The sequence below is a fragment of the Falco rusticolus genome, chromosome 6, assembly GCF_015220075.1.
Source record: "Falco rusticolus isolate bFalRus1 chromosome 6, bFalRus1.pri, whole genome shotgun sequence".
Taxonomy (NCBI): Eukaryota; Metazoa; Chordata; class Aves; order Falconiformes; family Falconidae; genus Falco; species Falco rusticolus.
The window spans coordinates 53,237,037-53,256,114 of NC_051192.1; the positions used below are offsets into that span (position 1 = coordinate 53,237,037).

The window sequence follows — 19,078 nt, forward strand, 5'->3', positions numbered from 1 at the left end:
TGCTCTCGGTCTTATTTCATCCCAAGTAATTCAGACTAGGAGCTCTTTAACTGTGAAAGGACCTTGAGCTGTACAAAGCTTAGAGGTGAGCCTAACTGGACTTTTCTTTACTGTGGACACACCATATTCACCCAGAGGGCTGTGAACTTCTAACATTAAGTTTAGCTAGATAAGAACAATCAAGGTTTAAAATACGGAAACTCAGTTTCTTCTGAGTGAGAACATGATAATATAACAGACCTTTTAAGCAAATCTGCTTTCTCCTCACAATTTTTTGGCTCAGTCCAGCAACTTTCATGGTGTTTTGGGTTGCAGCAGGCTCCACACAGGCTGAGTATTCCTGAGAAATTTGAGCTAGTGGCTGCCCCAAAGGCCAGGCTTACTTCCCTCCTCTGACTGTACTTGTCTTCTCCTTTTGCATGAGCTCTTGTGTTTGTCTGACACCCCCAGCTTTTTGAAGCGGCACAAAACACTCACTTTTGGTGGCAGCAAGCTGTCATATTGTCCCAGCTGTCTTGCACAACCTCACCCCTGGTGCCTCTGGGTCTCTAAGAAAGAATTTTTCTGTTGCTTCAGAAGCTTGGCTCTGTCATTTTCTGCTTTTTTCAGGCATCTCCTAATATCTGCCCTTGCTGCAGGCTTCCTGCCTGCTGGGTCATGCACCCACTTTCCAGATGGCTTTCCCAGCTCAGGGCTCTCCTTCACCCAGAGCAGAGCAGGCACAGCAAGGCAAATGGGCAACCTCCTGGCTGGCCACTGAAAGGGAACAGAGCAGACACAACACTGTGCATGCACAGCCAGCCAGCATCTCTCACCCTCACAACCGGAGGGGGACAGCAGTGCTGACTGGTTGTGGATGGGCTGGAAGTTACAGCCTTTTAGACTGGGGGGGAAACTGGATACGATTCCATAAAGGGAACTTTAGGCCTAAAATCCAGTGGGAATCATTTAAGGTTTATTGTATTCCCTCTGGTTGCTTTAGCACAAACCTAATTCATTATTTGAAAAATAATGAATTTACATATTTGCTATCAAGAAACAGCTTGCTAGCAAAGGTATACGTTCATTATTTTTTCAAATAGTACTGAATTTTAGTAAATGTTAAAAATACATTAATTTCTGAGTATTTAACAGTTTCTTTCCAGGCCATACAGTTGCAGACCTATTTTTTCAGATAAGATCCAGAACATCAAAGATGCATTACTTCTACTTTGTACTCCTGGGATGAATACTACACAGCTTTATGAATGGGAGAGGTACTTTCCACTGTCTAGCAAGGTTCTGATTAATAGTGTGTACAAGTGAAAATAGTTGTAGCTAAAGAGAGCGTAGCTTTTTGGCAATGAACATGAAATTAGAATTTGACTTTCTGTTTGGTCAAATTCTGAGCTTTTTCTGACACTATGTTATTTATGTTTTTCCATCAGAAAAGTAGTTAGGCAAAAAAATTAGCCCTAAGTTCTCCCAGGTTTTGAGGTAATTCTCATGTATTATTTTTAAGGTTCCAAAGAAACAGATGTGATGTGGTTCCACAGTGAAGCTCTCTTAGCAAATGGCTGAACTAGTGTCTAATGACAGGAGCTGTTTTTGTGAGAGACTTGGTGCATTAAGCTTCTTCTCTCCAGCTAATGCAGTACACGTGTGCTGCTGCAGCTGGAACCTGATGAAGGGAGTTGCAGGGTGAGGCCACTGTATCTGCTTCAGCAGTTCCTGTGCCCATCGCTATCTCTCACCAACTTTCTGATGGCTGGTAACAAGCACATCTGGGCTGCCTGAGCAATGTTTGTTTATGAGAGAACTGTTCTGCCTGGACTCCAGGGGAAAAGGGGAGGCTGGACTGAAATATCAGGACAAGTTGGACATACTCCTCAGACTTCTTATTGGACAGTGTTTTCTACGTCTTATTTATTGTGGACATGTAATCATTTACAACCTGTGCAAAGCACAATATCACAGCAATTGGACTGGTTTAATTGCTTAAAAACTTGCTTATATTAATAAAAACAAATCCCCAAACACTAGGTTAAAAACATGCTAGTAATGTATGATTCAGTAAAAGCATATTCTGGCATCAAAAGAAAAAATATTCACTAGCTAAGACTGGTTTGTTGTATGGGCAGTTTCATTCATTTTCCTTGCCCACAATACGAAGAAAATATTGATTACCTAATTTTCAGGCTTTGTTGTTGCTTTTTGTAATTATTCCAAAGAGAAGACATGTTGAGTTCTATATCCTGCATAAAATTGAGCAGTAAAATTGTTCAGTGGCATGTTTTGAGGGAAAAAAGGGTAACATGACAATGAGAAAGGTTACTACTGTGAAAAAACTCTTACTATGTTCAAAAGTACAGAGATCAAAGGTTCTGACAGAACAGGTACTTGTAGACATTAATGATGTTAATTACACCACAGAGATGCATGCCAAAACATTTCAAGAATTTCTTTAGAGGGTTCTTCCAGACTTGAAATTTAATAAAGCACCTCTGAGTATCCCCCTGCTGTACAGAAAGTCTTTCTTCCATCTTATTCCTCCAGTCAGTTTAAAGAAAAGTAAATTCAGTTAAGTAGTTGGCAACAATTCAGAGTTCAATCGGTTATTCATCCCAGCTAGTAATGCCTGGACATTGAGCTTCAGTGTTCCTCTATTCCTCAATCCTTGCTTCACAGTTCAGATCCCACAGTTGAATATAAACCTAAGGTCAGGAAAGGAAGGTAGCGGTGAAGAAGAAAAAGAAGAAACCCTTTCTTCTTTATGTAATGTGTCTTTCACTGTTGCTGAATACATTTTTTCTTTTCAACAGCGGCTTGGAAATTGCCTTGACTGCATTTGGATGAGACAGGCATCTAAAGTCAGTAAGCTATGAAGAATTAAAGGAGGTGGAGTTAATGTTATTTAAAGAAAAGCATATTTCAGCTTTTAGTCAGTGTATTACTGAAATTGTGTATAACAGGTCATAATGACCCACTAAGATCAGTTCAATGATGCTTCAAAATAGAAATAATCAGGAAACTGCTGTTCTTGCAAGTGAAATTAAAAGAATGTGTATTTATGCAATACAATTGCTGGCTTTTATTGAAAACAGAGATAACAAAACATATTTTTTGAAAAAAAAAATGGGAAATTTTACATAAATTTTCTAGTCAAAAAGCCCTCTTCTTCTTGGAAAGTATCTTGGCTCTTACCATATATATTGACATGCATTTTGAAAGATTAAAAACTGGGTTTGAATATGACGTGATTCTAATGACATCCTTTTGCAAAGGGTAAATTCTGCCAATTTCAAACAAAAAATGTGCTAGAGAACCTAGGCTTCACAAGCAAAAGCACTTTGGTATTAACAAGCCATATGTCCAGTGCTCTCTGTAATGATCCTCAGCACCCAAGGTGTGCACATATACACATAGGTGTAAATCCTTAGTCTTTCAGCAGATCAGGACAACTCAGGTTCACCTCCTCTCCTAAGTTGTCTGGACGATGTTGGCATGTATGAGTAGAGTCAGTGGCTCATTTTCAAAATTACAGACCATGTATTCTCCATGGGTATCAGTAGATGATGATAGCATAGAATATTTCTTAAAATCATACCACCTAACATCATCATAATGGTACATAAAGATATATAAAGATACTTTGGAGGGAAATTTTGCCCAATGTAGCATTTTTTTTTTTTTTTAAAAGGTCCAATATCTTGTCATGGAATTTAAACTGCCTAAGACTAAACAGAAGAGTTAACCATAAAATATGTATCCTATAGATAGAATTGAAAACTGCATTGCAGTAACGTGAAATGTTGTATTTTTGGCAAAAGTGTTTAACTACTGCTTACATGCATCCTCTCCCATTGGTCTTACTTCAAATAAAAAATGTCTTCTAAGTGTCTTCAAAATGTCTGAGGTAGGCATATAGGGGATGCCACCCAGCTATTAGACAGGCTGCTGCCTTAGCTCGCTATGCCCCCGTCCACTGGGGTCAGCTCCCTGGGAAGCGTGCTTTCTGCTCATGGCCCTGTATCTTCCCAGCACATTCACTCTTAGGAATTTGGACTTGTAAGCTGTGTCAGTGAACCTACCAGAGCTCCCTGGAAGTTAGTGGTAGTGCAGCATGTCCTGTGTTCATCATTTTGTATGGGCAAAATAGCCTTGCATAAGGAGGAACATCTGCCCACTGGTTTCCTACCTATTCTGCCTCAGATTTCTTCAGCAGAGCTGGGTCCCAAAGACTTTTAATAGCAAGCCCACTCAGGGAAAGCAGTCAAGTCTACAGAAACAGTACTGTAACTCTACCAAAGGTACAGGCAAAATATAATTCTGTACAAATTCTCTGTCAGAATCAGATGCTGGAAATGAGAAGGGCAGCTGAACTCCCTGGGTCTCCTTGACTGATGGAGATCAAAGGAGCTGGAAAGAAGACCAGTTTTAAATCTATGAAAGAGAAACTCTCAGAAACTCCAAAACATTTGGGAATATTTTTTCAGGAAAAGGTGAGCTGACAATTGTTTATAGGCAGCTGTAAAAAAATCTGTTCTAGTTCTTAGTACTAATAGTATCTTTCACAATTGTGCTTAGATAGCTCATGGTGTACAAAAAAAGAAAAAAAAAGTGTGGATGTTTACAGAATGATACAAAGTAGCACCAAGATTACCTAGGTTCAGCTACCTAAAAGTGAGGTATCAAATTAGGCTGGTGGTCTGAGTATCTTCCTAAAGTAGAGAGTGCTTGCAGCAGAAAGTTTGTTACTCTTTTTGTTAGAGTGCTGTCTTGAGGTATTACCTTCTGGGAGTACCCATTCTTCCCTGAGAGTGTTTTACCCTCTAAGGAAGTTCCATTCAAAAATAAAACAATTTGTTTATCACTTACTTAAGAATAATCTATTGAAGGGTTATGTTATGGGAAAATGGACTATATTTTTTAAAAAAAGTTGTGAATTATAGCTTGTCAACTGAGCATACTGATCAATTACTTACTGCACACTCCTCGTGATATTAATCTTGTGTTTTCTTCACCAAGGCTCAGCAGAATAAGCTGGAATCTTACAATTTTGTCTACTGGTAAACATGACACAAAGTTTCTGTGAAGGAAAAAAAATAATCACTTGTTTTTTTATATGCTTGTGAGAAATTCCATTAATTCCATAAATGTTATGTTTGCTTTTAGATGAAGCTGTATGTGACTTATGGGACATGAAGATGGATTAAACGTCTCGAATTGACTTTAAGCAAGAGTTAAAGTACACAGATGTAACATCTTTCATCCTGTAAACCACAGCTCACATGCTGTATAACCCCAGAGGTGAAATGACTCCATTTTTGTCTTAAAGTTCTCTAGACACCCAAACGCTGCTTCAAGACATGTCCAAGAACACTTCTGTCTTAACAGGCTCTGAGCCCTGGGGCTTCTTGAAGCTGTACAGCTAGCATTTGAACTTCACAGTTAGATCTCCTCTTTCCCTTATTCTCAGCACTTCTGGAATATGAGGGCTCTTTATGAGCCTCCATCTGGGCCTTTCCAGATGGAAACAGCTGAAAATGCTAATAATTTTTACAAACCTTTTGCAAAGCATGTAGTGTTGATTCTCCGGAACAGCATTCAGCACAATAAAATACTTGCTAATACTGGTCTGCCTACACAAGCCCAGAAGAGTGATCTTGGTTTTACTAAAATTTTATTTTTAGCCTGTCACTTTTAAAATGCTTTCTTCACCTCAGAATTACTTGCAGGCTGAATGGCTCATAACAGCTCTTCTGGTAATTGCAACCTGGCTCAAAATTTTTGGCATTGGGCTGAGGAGAAATGTGCCAACCTGGGAAGCAGGGTCTTCTGATTGCCTGAGAGGAAACATTGGCAGGAGGCTAAGGCACTGTTGGGAAGGCATTTGAAAGCTAACGGCATATGAAATAGTGTATATGTGTTGGTTAACATAACACAGTATAATTATCTGTGTTTTCTGCAGAACAATTCAAGAAAAAAAAAGAAATTCCCATTTCTAGCAGCTTCTCTTCCATGAACCTAAGTTTACAGACTTCCCGCAGAAACTTAATTTAAAGGCCACTTAAATCTTTATGACATTATGAAAGCCAGCCGATGTTTTACACAGAGATATGTCTGAGAACAATTTTTCAGCTGCTCCTTGTCTGGCATGCTGAGAAGTCCTGGGCAGTTCCACACATTCATAGTTTCATATGTTTCAGTTTCATACCATTTAAAGATTATCTGGGTAATGTGCACTTGGGGCAGCATCATAAGGCTTCTCTGTAGTTACTGGAAAGCAAGTAACCCTTCTGACTAGCAAAGGTTGAGTCTGATCTTAGATGAGTTGAGGCAATTTCTAGTTTCCGTTGGCACTACAGCAACTGTGTTCCTACTTGAGATGTTGCAGATGCGGATGAAGATGGAGATGAATCGTGTCAAACTGCACCCAGTACCAGCCCTGGGCTTGCCATATCTTCACTCCACTAGGAATGAGTGATTCTGAAGTGAGTGGGTTTAGATTGCTGGGGTGAAAGGGAAAGCAATCAGTCCCCACATAAATAAGAGGGAAGATCACTAGGGATTTTGTTGTCAGACAAGAAGTCCAAGCTGTATTGAGCTGTAAAGGTTACACCCCCTGTATATCTTTGGTTTTCCATTTTCCTGTGTGCCTTTTACTGCAACTTACCTGTGAGAACATATCACTTAGAGCAAATCTTATAATTCACATGCTTATTCTCAACTTATCGAGCAGTATGGACCTGTCCTGCAGCAACAGTCACTCTTTCACCAGCATCCACTAAGATATTTTCAGCTTACTATTAGAAATGTTCTTGCCTGTTTTTCTGCCATTTTGCAAGGACGAAAGAAACAGGTGAAACACCCTTCAGGCTTCAGCAGATGGCCAGCAATGGCTCCCAGCTGCATACCGGATCAGGGGAAGTCACACAGGTCAGCCTGTCTGGTATACATGCACACATGCATGGAGCAAAAGGACTGTCAAAGACAAGTAAACTCAGCTGGAACATATTACCTCAAGAATCTTTCTTTTGAAATAGGCAGGGTTTGCATCACTGCAAAGCCACGCCTGGTCAACTGTCTTTGAAAACGTAGTGTGAAAAGGTAGTGTGCATCCAGCTGCTTGTGTATTGTCAGACATTGCTGTTTGTCTGGGCTTCATTCTGCTTTAGGGGCTTGTAACCTGTACAACCTCTGGAAATCCGCTTGTTATGTGTGCCCACACTTCTAGCTAACAGGGGGCATGAGGACCTTATAGGCAGCGTATTCTGAGAGGAAGGACTTGCTCCCTGCCTTTGATAGAGGTAACCCCACCCCCCCACCCCCCACCCCCTTCCCCTTGGACATATATCTCCCTGGACGTCACTGAATAGTGTTTGGCAAGGGGTTGTATTGTGCTGGAGCTTGTGCTGGGCAGCTTGGAAACTTAATTTTATGCAGTTGCAGATGTGACTTGGGACTGCCAGCTGGAATCAAAGGCCTGGGAAGACTCTCCTAGCCCCACATGACTGTTTTAACCTGTTCTGCAATCCCCCACAAGCACAGGTAGGGTAACAACACTACATAGGCTCTACCCAGAAAGCCTGTGGTATTAACATTGTAAAACTAGTGTTAAAAACATCTCTGATATTATATCTTTTCAGTTTTTCCAGGTGGGTTTTGTTATGGTTGTGCTATAACTAAGCATATCAGTTGAAAGCTTTTATGGTATTCATAAATCCATTAATAGCCATTAGAGATGGATGGTATATTTAGGCAATGCGGTTCACATTTTAGCCTAGTTTTAAAAGACAATGGTACTAACTGAATATCAAAAATGTTCATAGAATCTGATAGGGGTGAAACTAAAAGGGTTCCCTAAACTAAACAGGAGTGTTGTAGGAGGTACTGTAAACACAAAGGGAAATATATCCTCTCCAGAGTCCCTGACTGTTTTTAAAAAAGTCAGCTCTATTGAATTCTGTAACAAGAACAGATTTTCCTACTAAATACTTGCTGAAAAAAATTTTTAGGGCTTTCTTAAGTTAGACAAAACACAGAAAAGTAAAAGATTTTTCAGCTGTGCTGTGCATATACAGCTCCCACCAACAGTGACAGTAACAAGGGCACAAGATCAGTGGGGAAATGAGTCCATTAAAAAGACCAGCCCAAGCTTTTGGTCAGGCGATAGCTGTTGAATCTAGTGGATGTGACTCTTGTTTCTACTCTACCAATAGACAATACTTATTTGTGTCTCAGGGGTCTGCATTATTTTCAAAAAGGCCTCTGCCTTTCGTGTAGCTTCCAGATCCTTTGATAAGCTGCTGGCATTTTGATTTCAGTAAAGCCTTGCCTTCGCTGTGCTCTAGCAGTTGCAAGGTAACTATGCATACCTGTCAATGCTTTTAAGAGACATTCCTGAACTCCTAAATCGTTTGCTGCAATGTTTCAAAAAGGACACAAGGGGAAAAAAAAATATTTACTGGTTTTCAGAGCTAGGCTAGTGGGGATGCAGAGCACTGTGCGTCCCTTGCCCAGGCGTGAGCCATGTTTTTAGTGAGGCTGATGGGGCCAGTGGGGTTGCTTTGCATGGACAAACCTCACCCACCCTGGTGCTCTGGGCTCCTTCTGTATTGTTGCACTGGAGGCTGGTCCTCCTCCTCCTCCTGATTAAACTCAAACCAGATGGTACCTCCCAAAGCGAACAAATGCTTCTTCCTTTATTTAGCACAAGGGTAATCCATACAAAATGTTAAAAATGCAAAGTATAAAAAGTGGTGTGATAAATGCAGTTCCATGGCAAAGCAGTCACATGACTATGAGAAGGCCTGTTAGATACATCTTGATAAACAACCAGGCAGCTTTAAATATCTTTACCACGAAAAAAGAAATAAAGAACACATTTTCCCTTTGAAGTTTTTTCAAGTGTAGCAATCACAGATTGTACTATTTTTACTAACCTCACTAAGTATTTAACATACCTTTTTTCCACATGTTTTCTCTTTTTTTTTCTCCAAGACAGCTGTTAATAGGCAGCTTTAGGGTACTCCACAAAAAGAAATGTTGGAGAGGCTTTTGGATATATTCTCCCATTGTCTTCTGCATTGCAGTGCAACATGTGGGTAGGATTTCCTATGCCAAAAGGACTCCTCTGTGCTATTAGTACCAAGAACAACTGATTCCATTGTAGCAATGGAAAATGTAAAATATCAGCTGCAATGGGGCTGATTTTTCAATCTCATACTGGAGGGTAGATGTGAGGAAAAATCATGGCTGCATCGGATTATCTTATGTAGCATTAGATGGCAGAAACTGCAGTGCTTTATAAATCCGAAGTACCCAAAACAAGGGTTTTCTGGTGGCAAAACCAGTTTCTTCCAAATCAGACTTGTTCCCTTGGCAGCTGGTGGCTGTCACCCCATGGATGGAGTCTGCCATTTGTACAGCCCGTTCAGCCAAGAGCTGAGAAAGAACATCACGGATTTTGTTTCATCTCCAGATGTTCTGTGTGACAAGCCCTTGCCATAGCTCAAATGAAGCCCTTTGAGGCCAAAGCATGACAATCTAAAGGAACACTGCCAAATGTATGAAAATGTTCAATGTATTTTACACAAATCTGAACATCTGTGGTGCTCAAGGAAGATTTCATGGAGCTCTGTAAATATCGTTACATGTAATTAGCTTCACAGAATGGGTACATTATTACCCCCAGTTTATGGCTAGGGAGATTGGCACAGAAAAGATAACTAATTAGCCCTTGGGAAACAAAAATATTTTATGTCCCAGAGGGAAGCAGAACCCAAGCAAGTCAAGCAGTAAACCTGTCCATCTCTTTTTTTCCGTAACACCATTTTGTGGAACTACTGTTTCTAATTTGGAGGAGATGGCAAACAACAGTTCATGGTTACAAAGTAGTGTTGTGCTTTATAGCAATAAAATGGGAAGGGAAACACATTTCTTCTCAGATCTCCTTCTCATAGGTATCTAACAGCAACTGCCAATTCCAAGAACACAAGGTATAAATTCATGTAATTCATTATTTGGGCTTCAAAAGAGACAAGCCTTTTAAAGGCTGTGTGCTTCTTTTTAAAAGGGTATTTCTCTCTTTTGCCTTCTAGTTTCTCATTCTGTATGATACACTTAAAATATATTTTTAGCTTTTCTCCACAACCACTGTAATTAGAAGCATCCCTGTTGTTGAGAATGAAAGCTGAAATCCCTTTCAGAAAGGAGCTGGGGTTTTCTGGAAAAGGTGATTTCTGTGAGGCTTGCCATAGCCATCTGGCTCAGTGTTATTTTTACTTCCATTGGTTAGCAGTATAAAGTTTTAAAACATCCATACCTCTTCACAAGCAACACGGAAGGAGAAAGTGAACAGGACCTTTCTGCTGCTCTCAGATCACATAGCTGTAAACAATTCCATCTAGGGTGTTTGATACAGGTCTCTGGGTTGTCGTCTGCTGACTGACCAGGTTGAAGACATCTCCCACGTACATGGCAGTCCCTCCTGGCTCTGGCAGATGCTGCAATGCTCAGGGGGAAGTGACGGCTAGAATAAAAGTTCCCCTCTAATATGGCTTGGAGACAACATTCAGGAGTTCCATGGCTGCCCAGTACCACCATATCAATGTAGTTTACATAACTTTAGTGAAAAAACTGGTGCTGCTCCAAGAAACATTTAGTTGTGCCTTATCACACCTGTGCAACCCTCACTGTTACCTGGAGATGCATGGAGGCAACCAGATCCTGAGCAGTGCTGGTTAATACAAGAGTAGCAAGAGCCCTGCCAAGCATTTACGAAAGGGAGTCCCAGGCTCAGGGGAATGCAGCTTGGCTTCCAGATCCTATCCTGAGCTCTGAGGCTGTTAAAAAGAAACAGATTTTGAAAAAGTGTCATGATAGTAAAAAGGCTTTCAAATTTGTTTTGAAGATTTTGACACCTGAAACAGTGTAAAACACGTATGAACAGATGTCTCGGTCTTCCTGCATGGGAAGGAGCAGACCCATGGATGTATCGAGGTGGTTTATCAGTTGACGATGAAAGATGTGGAGTATCTGTGTGCTTCACACCGCCATGTTCGGTTTTACCCTTGTTGCAAGGATGAAAAGCCGTAGTGCAAAGCAGTGGGGATTTCTGTCTGAATCCAGATACATCTCCACACGTGTGGTGGGGGAATGGGCAGTGGGGGTGGGAGGTCCCATGGGTGGGGCCAGGAGGATCACGGAAGTGGTGCACGGGGTCCAGGGCCCCAGTGACACTTCATAATTGCCACAACAGGCCAACAGCCCCCCAGTGCCTTCTAAGTCACACCACTGGCAAACAGCACCGTCTCAAGCTGGCTGAGCGAAGAAGGTGCTTACAAACCCAGAACGGCTTTCTGGAGCCAGTGGTCAAAGAGCGTGGGGCAAAAAAAGATCCCTCCTGAAGGGCTGAGCCCTGTTTTGGATGTGGGTTAGTGTATGCCCTTCTCACAGCGTCAGGGGTCTGAGCAAATGGTCTGAGCACAGGTAAGTTGTACAAAAAATGCCTGGCAGCAGGCAAGCATGGCTGCTATTGTAAAGTTTGGGCAGGTAATGCAAGAGCAGATACTAGATTCACAATCCATTTGAAGGGACACTACCCAATTTCTATATACTACTGTATTATCAAAAATTGCAAACTAAATCAACTACAACTTACACCAATTCTTTAGGGAGACTTTTGTGGGAAGGAAGTGTTTGTAATTCCAAAACCCAACAGAATCAGAGGAAATAACACCTAACTATTGGAGATAATATGTTATACCGAGATTGTGTTTCTATGGAAGGGAAAGAGGCAGAGCTTCTTGAAAATGCCTGCAGTCCCACTGGGAAAAGACAGTGCTTGCAGAGTGACTTTCCAGCTCTGGCAGGAAAAGATGCTTGCTGTGGGATCTCTGTGGCTATATGATTTTGCATGCAGACTACAGTTCTGCCTTCCCCATCTTTAGGATACCAGCCAGCTGCTAATCTCAGGAAATGAAGGCAGCAAGCTGGGGGGAACTCCTGGTTTTGTTTGTGGTGTTTTTTGGAACAAAAGTAGAGACACTGCTGGTTTTTGCCTGCTCTGGGCACATTCCCAGTGGCTTGCACAGCATCGCATGGCAGCACCATGGAAACTGCAGAAACAGGCAGAAGGGAAACTGCAGTAATGTACATTCTGGGCTGTAGCAGTGCAAACACTGGTTTCACTGCACCGAGTGCTGCGGTTGCAAATTCAGCAGTGCTTGTGCATCACAGAAATGCAAGATAGAGGAAACCAACTGGTTAGTGGTATCCTGCTTCTTGTGAGGCTCCTTCTGACCGGCCAGTGTCTCACGTATACAGTGGCAGGAAAATCATTGCCAAGCACACTGTGAATCCCACTAGAGCTACTACTGTGTAAACTAAATGATAAACTGAATTAGAGATACTCCAAATACTTCATTTCATGTTAATAAAGACTGAATGCTCCTTCAGGTGCAGCAGTTTTTGAAACATATTGGACATTATAAACCCTGAATTCGGGGCTTTACACAGAGCATTTTGGAAGGCTAAACCCTGGCAATGCTGTTTGAACAGCCCCCCTAAGCCAGAAACCCAAATGATGCTTTCACGATCAGCTGAGATGTGGGAACATAGACTCATAGAATCGTTTGGGTTGGAAAAGAGCTTTAAGATAATCGATTTCAACTGTTAACCTAGCACTGCAAAGTCCACCACTAAGCCATGTCTCTAAGTGCCACATCTACGTCTTTTACATACCTCCAGGGATGGTGACTACATCCCGGCTGTGTGACAAAGCTGCTGTGGCTCCTGGTCCCCCCTTAGGTCAGCACTACCTCAACAGAGATTATCATACAAATGTTCACATTCAAGAGGCTCCCCCAGCACCCCGCAGACCCAAACCACTATAGATACAGTGGTGTGACTACGTTAACGATCTTGGCACTGTTTTCCATTGCATAATAACAAGAAAATGCTCAAAACCTGACAAGTGAGAAGCACAGGCTGTTCCTGCTCTAAGGCTGTGAGCACCAGATGTCACTGCTGTCCAAGGAAAACGCAGTGCCTCAAGGGCCCCAGCAACTGCCGGAGAAAAAGTAATTTTTGTTTTTGTATTTGAGAAAAAGTAGGTTTTGGTGGTGGCAGAGAAATAGAAGAAGACAACCATGTAATAAATACAGGTATAAGTATAAACATATATAATACAAATTTTATGTGGACAGCATCTTTTATTCAGAAGGAAAACAGATAATTTGTATGATAAATTGCAGTCTATTCCTAAGGATCTAATGGATAGATTCCTAATGATCTAAGGATCATCTTCTTTAGCATGCAGTGATAGAGCCCTCATCTCGTTTCAGCTGAAGACTCCCATCTTGAAAAGGGCTTCTGTACTGAAACTACTCGATGTTTTTTCCCTAATTAACAGCAATTTTACATAACTGATATAACACAATTTAAGACAAGTGGGGCACAAATAATTAGGAAACACCAATATGTAAGTACAGGGCATACTAAAATAGAAAGAAGCCTATGGGAAACATGCATACCCCTCCAAAACCTCAAATTTCCTTGTTAACTCATCTTTCTTACGCTTTTTAACCTTTTCTCCCTATTTCTTTCCCTCTACACCCTAAATACCTTTATCTCCTCTACTCTTCCAATTTAAATGTGTTCTGAAATAATGGCAGATGTTGTGAGTTCAAAAAATGAGAGCAATAAGTAAGAAATACAAATTTATACCCAGAGCCAATGGCCAATGAATCCTTGTATTTCTTCATGTCTGGATTTCATCATTTGCTGATTTGTAATGTAGAAGAGCAGTGTGAATGAAAAACAAAGTTCTGGCAATGGGTTTTTCTTTCTTTTTTTTTTCTGTCTTGTAACAAATGACGGCTTCTGTCAAAATAACTCCCCATAAAACCTTACATAGCTCCCTTGTGAGTTCTTCCTATGCCAATTAAGTTCAAATGAAGTGTAGTGGCTTTTTATTTACTTTTTTATTTATTAATTGTGTCCAGACAGCTTCTGGCTACCATTAGAAATTTTCAAATAAAACAGACAGTTTATTAATCTGTGTCAGCTCTGCTCAGAGTCCCCTCCAGGATAAACTAGATGTGTTCACCACCATGTCCTAGACAAGGGCCTGAGCAAACATGAGACATGCATCCTGGCCAAAAAATCAACAAAATGGGATACAGGCAGACCAATGGCAGAAATGAAAATCACAGGTAGACAGACGTCCTCCTGGTGGGTAGGTAGGAGGCAGTTACATGCTGAAATACCTCTGCTAAAAGTAACAGGTAAAAGAATATCCCTGCTGACCTCCTGCAAAGAAAGAGGGGGTCGGGAGGTAGTTTGGTATCTGCCATGCCTTCTCCCAGCAGTGGGCTCAAGGCTGAGTTCTGCAATCACCCTCTAACAGGAGGACTTTCCACTGAAACAGGTGGGTGATTATGCACCCGCAGAGGTTCTTTGCAGGGGTGAAGCTCAAAGGATAACACTGTTGATTTTGCAGTTGCAAGGGAAGAATACAGATTCAAGGCCCTGAGTGAGCTGCTCTTGACCCTGCTTGGAGTAGAGGGGCTGAACTAGAGACATCTAAAGGTCTCTATGCTATGATCCATAAAATCTTTTCCATTCCTAATTCCTAGTCTCATGAAATATGCTACAGAGAAAAGACAGAGAACTTGTCATTCTGGTTTACACCTTTGCAGAGAAGAAAAAACAGTGAATTCAAAGACATGGTAGTAGGATCAAAGCACTCTAAGAAAAGAATGTGACCTCATGGTGGCCTACTGAATTTGCTCTAGCTTAGTTTAGAAGCTTCATCTATTTTCACCCAGTTACTTCAAGTGCAAAATTATCCTGTTAGGAATGGGTGTCAGCAGGTTAAAGAGCTGCAGACTGATAAATGCAGATCTCCTGAGTCAAGCCTGAGAGGCACTTACATGCCACATGGGCTGCCAACAGGACAATCTATCAACTCTGTAGGTGTCCAGACCATAACTGAGGTAAGCTGGCAGATGACAGGTAATTATTTATAAACTGTGAATAACAACATGTGTGACCACACAGCTAATATCAGACGATGTGTTTTCCTTTCTGATGTAAAAAAATTGATTTAAAGGTGAGCGGAGGTAAACCGGAGAGTTTCTGGTTGTTGGCATTTTTTAGGGTTTAACAACCCTGTACATAATTACTGAGAGCAAAGATCATATAGTTAACATGAATTTAGTTTAAAATAATGTTTTTGATAACTGGTTGTGCTATATTAATTCAGGGGCCACATTCAGGGACCATTTCCCTGAGTAAGACAAATGCCTCATGAACAACCTGAAACAGAACATTTTGCTGAATTCTCCTTCTGACATCATTACTACAGAGTAAGGGCATGCTGCTTTCTTCTAACTCAGTGATAGCAAAGTCTACTGTTTTGATGTCAATCCTCGTGCTCTTGGTATGTTTGGTACCGTCCCAACATTCGCTTTTCTGTCCTGTATTTTCCCTCTTCTCAGCTTATTTTCTTTTATCTGGTCATGTTTATGTCTTTTCCATAAACTTCATGTGCTTTCCTCATTTTTCTCCTCTACTTAGACATAAGCTCTCCTTCACCAGGGCCAGTTTGGTAGATACCTGAGACTTGTGGAATCACTCATTAATATTACTCCACAGACTTTTCTTGAACAACTGTTTCCAACAGCACATCAGCACATCATGACTGCCAAAGAAGGCACTCAAAGGGAAACAAACTGCCACTCAACATGCCCAGCATGACACCAAACACATGTGATGTCATTCCACAACCACAGGACTTACTGTTACTCTGTTTTAATTTTCCCCAGCCACTGGTACTGGACAGGCAGCCTCACAAAAAACAGTTAGTTAATGGGAGCTATACAAGCCAGAGAGCCTGAGCTAATAGCTTTAGAAAGTTGTGATTTAATTTCACCCTGGCCAGCCTGAAAGTCATGTCAAATGACCTGACATTACACAGACAAACAGAAGACATAAAAGCGTGATTTTGTAAGAGGAATTGAGCTTTTATAATAAACTTAAGGACCAAAAGGTGAACCGCAAAGGTTACAGAGAGCATGTGGAAAGACACTGCCTACTTCTTTTTCAGGATAAAAGGGAAAATATTTGCCTTCTTTCCTCTAGCTGGGAGCATGGCAGAGCTCTCTCTTATTAGGTAGGAAAATCATATGACAAATCAAAATCTGGGAGCTTGATTTTGTCTATAAAGTGGCAATCCAGATGAACAGTCTCTTTCTAGCCCTTAACAAGCAGTCACTTGAGCACTATCATGGACTATACACGGCAGAGTATTTAACCTATGCCTTTTCAACAACACACAGCACAGCAGCTAGGACAGGAAGATCTAGGTCAAGTAGAGTGAGACAGACGTGGTTCTGTAATGGCTGCTTGTCTGAAAGAAGAAATGAACAGTTAGCTATGCTAACTTTCCCAAGAAAAAAAGGACACTGTCATCAGTATTATCTGCTTGAGCTAAAATTCAGAGGAAATGAAATTGCAGTCTCAGCACATTCTTCTCTGTGGCTTTCCGTTATGGATTGGTGCTAGAGAGCCCAATGAGCTCCAAAAAGAGTAGGCACAAGCACATACCTGTACCACCTTTCCACTGACTTCCTAGCAGAAGACATCTCCTTCCGGATGCATCCCTGTCTCTTTTTTTCTCTACCCCTCAGGTCAGACCTCTATCTTTGCCTTGCTTATTTGGATCTATTTTAAACAACACATAGAAGGTTTCTTCTGGGGTGTTTGGTCAAGAAAGGAAGTCCAAATAAGATTATCTAATGAAAATATGACAGGAAGTGTTTACCTCCCAGCAACCCCTTATTAATAAAATTCTAGTCCTCCCTAAAAGACACAAAATCTTTATTTGTTATACATGCTGTGCCATAAGGCTTCCTCTACTTCTAGTCATACAGATTCAACTTGCTGCCTTGTCTTTCCATGGTGCTTTGTGATGGGTGCTGCAGGGAGAGGTTCAGAGTGTGCACCAGCCCCATACCTCTGCCATGGCCAAACAGGATATTCCCAGTGTTTATGACAGACTAACAGTACAGTGACAATAAGTTTGCACATGTGCTCCAGGCATGCATGTGCACATGTTATGGAAAGGCTCTGAAAATATTCCTGTTAAGTATTTCTTCTATCACTCTGTGTTTTCAGATGCATGCTAACAATTCGAGACATAAAGTATTTACTGCTGTGGACATCATCTCCAATTCTCAGTCAATCCACAAAACCCTCAAAGTTTTCACACCGATACTCTCCCCTGCATATACTTTCTTCAAAATTTGTATTCCATAAATTTTCTATCTTCAAAATTTGAGCCTGGTTGTGACAGGCTTGTGGCATTGTATGATCTCATTTCTGTTATCTGGGTTTGATAAACAGGAAAGCATTTCCTGCAAGAATTGTTGCATGTGCATTTTTTGTAATAGTCTTATGGGAGAATATTCAACAAACTTTACTAAATCCTTTTCTTTGGGCATTCGTGCCAGTGAAATACAATCACTTCAGTGTTTAAGGAGAGATTGAAATGTTGAAGGAAAATAGACAATGGCATAAGCATACATATTTCCTTGCACTTATAGAAGATTCTTGGATTATTTTTTCAGTTCTGATCTTCTGGAGTGTTAAATGGATTCATGAATTTGTATATGCCCACAAAGAGCAAAATCTCATTTTAGTTGCTCACAGAAATGTGATTTATCCTTACAGATTTCATTGGAGCTTCATATTTCAGCTCAGGTTATCAGCACTAGAATCTGTAGGACAGAAATAGGAATGCCATGGTTTTTTTTTTTTAAAGACTGATTGGTTTTCTGCTGAGTTCACTAGATGTGCAAAGAAATATGCCAAACGTCTCTGTATTTTAACCACAAATTTGCATTTTATCATTGCCTCATTCCAATTTGCTTATTTCTTTTTCTTTCTAGAGGCCAAAGGACAGTTTTCTCTTACAAGAAAAACACACTTCTCATCAGAAAACTTTAAAAGCTATCAAAAGAAAGAATTATAATGATAATTAAAAAATACTTACTTTGGTTAGAGAATGTACTATCATCTATGAACAGAATACACATGGAATTATGAACCAAAATAAATAATGAAGAAAAATATATTTTAAAGGGTCACTTGAATTTCTCAGCAATTTTCTATTCAAGTCAACCCATAGAAGACTATTGTAGTGTTGGCAGTTCACAAAATTTAAGCTTTAAAATTTCAAAAGTCGGTGCTCTGCTGTGAAACTTGAAATTGTCTTATTTGCAAGTCTTAGGCTGAAACATCACCATGATGTTGAGAAGTGTCCACTGTACGTGCAAGTGCAAGTTATACAGTTTCTTTGGGGACACAAAACACCCAATCGAGAATAGAAATGGTATCAAAAGTCTCAGTTTCAAACCAAAGTAGCCCAACAGTGAACATTTAGAAATTCCTAAATGGAGAACGTTTAGTATTGTTAACATTGAAAGTAGGAGTGTTAAAACCACTGGGTACAGCACTTGCCATAAACAACATAGAAGACTGTTGCACAAAAGAGTTAAAAAACTTCCCAGGAAAGTTTGCTTCAGAAAAGTGTGTGTGATCTATCTCTTTTCCCTCTGCAAGTCAGAGTGAAGGGAAGAGGGAAGATAGCCCAGGGCTATTGCTATTCCTTAGTATAAAGACACCCATCACTCCTACCTGTAGAAGGTCATTACTTGAGCATGACAAGAGCTAATGCACCTATACATTGGATGTCCTGTTATTAATGGCCCTGCTAATAGCTGGTGACAGTGAGAGAGTGAATTTCCACAGTTCACAGCCCTTTGTAAGACTTCTTCTGGAACATTTCTCTCCACTATCATCACCCAGACTCCCCCTCTGACCTCTTTATCAGTCAGTGAGTGGTACCAGAGGCTTAAGACACACAATTGTGGCAGTGGGCCATGTGTGCTCTGCAGGGTGGCACAATGCAGAGGAAAAAATTAGAAAAAAACCATTGCTTTAAGAAACGCAAGTCTGTGTTAATATTTCATGAGGTAATGATGTCATTTAGTTTCACCTTCTCCTTTTGCACTTACTAACTTCACATGAA

At 40.7% G+C, this 19,078-nt stretch overlaps 1 protein-coding gene across 3 annotated transcripts in view; it reads left to right on the forward strand.

The window, feature by feature from the left end:
• Window positions 1-19,078, forward strand: part of LOC119149992 (sulfotransferase 6B1-like) — a 30,084-nt gene that overhangs the window by 10,015 nt on the left and 991 nt on the right. The window contains exons 7-9 of one of the 3 annotated variants that reach the window (XR_005104911.1): window positions 4,329-4,481; window positions 5,155-6,473; window positions 7,426-7,530. Coding sequence is in view for 1 of the 3 variants with exons in the window: in XM_037391999.1 (XP_037247896.1) it covers window positions 4,329-4,360 (32 nt within the window). In the remaining 2 variants the exon portion in view is untranslated. Of the gene's footprint in view, window positions 1-4,328; window positions 5,103-5,154; window positions 7,531-19,078 lie in introns of those variants that run through there. The other 2 variants (XR_005104910.1, XM_037391999.1) reach the window with 2 other exon arrangements.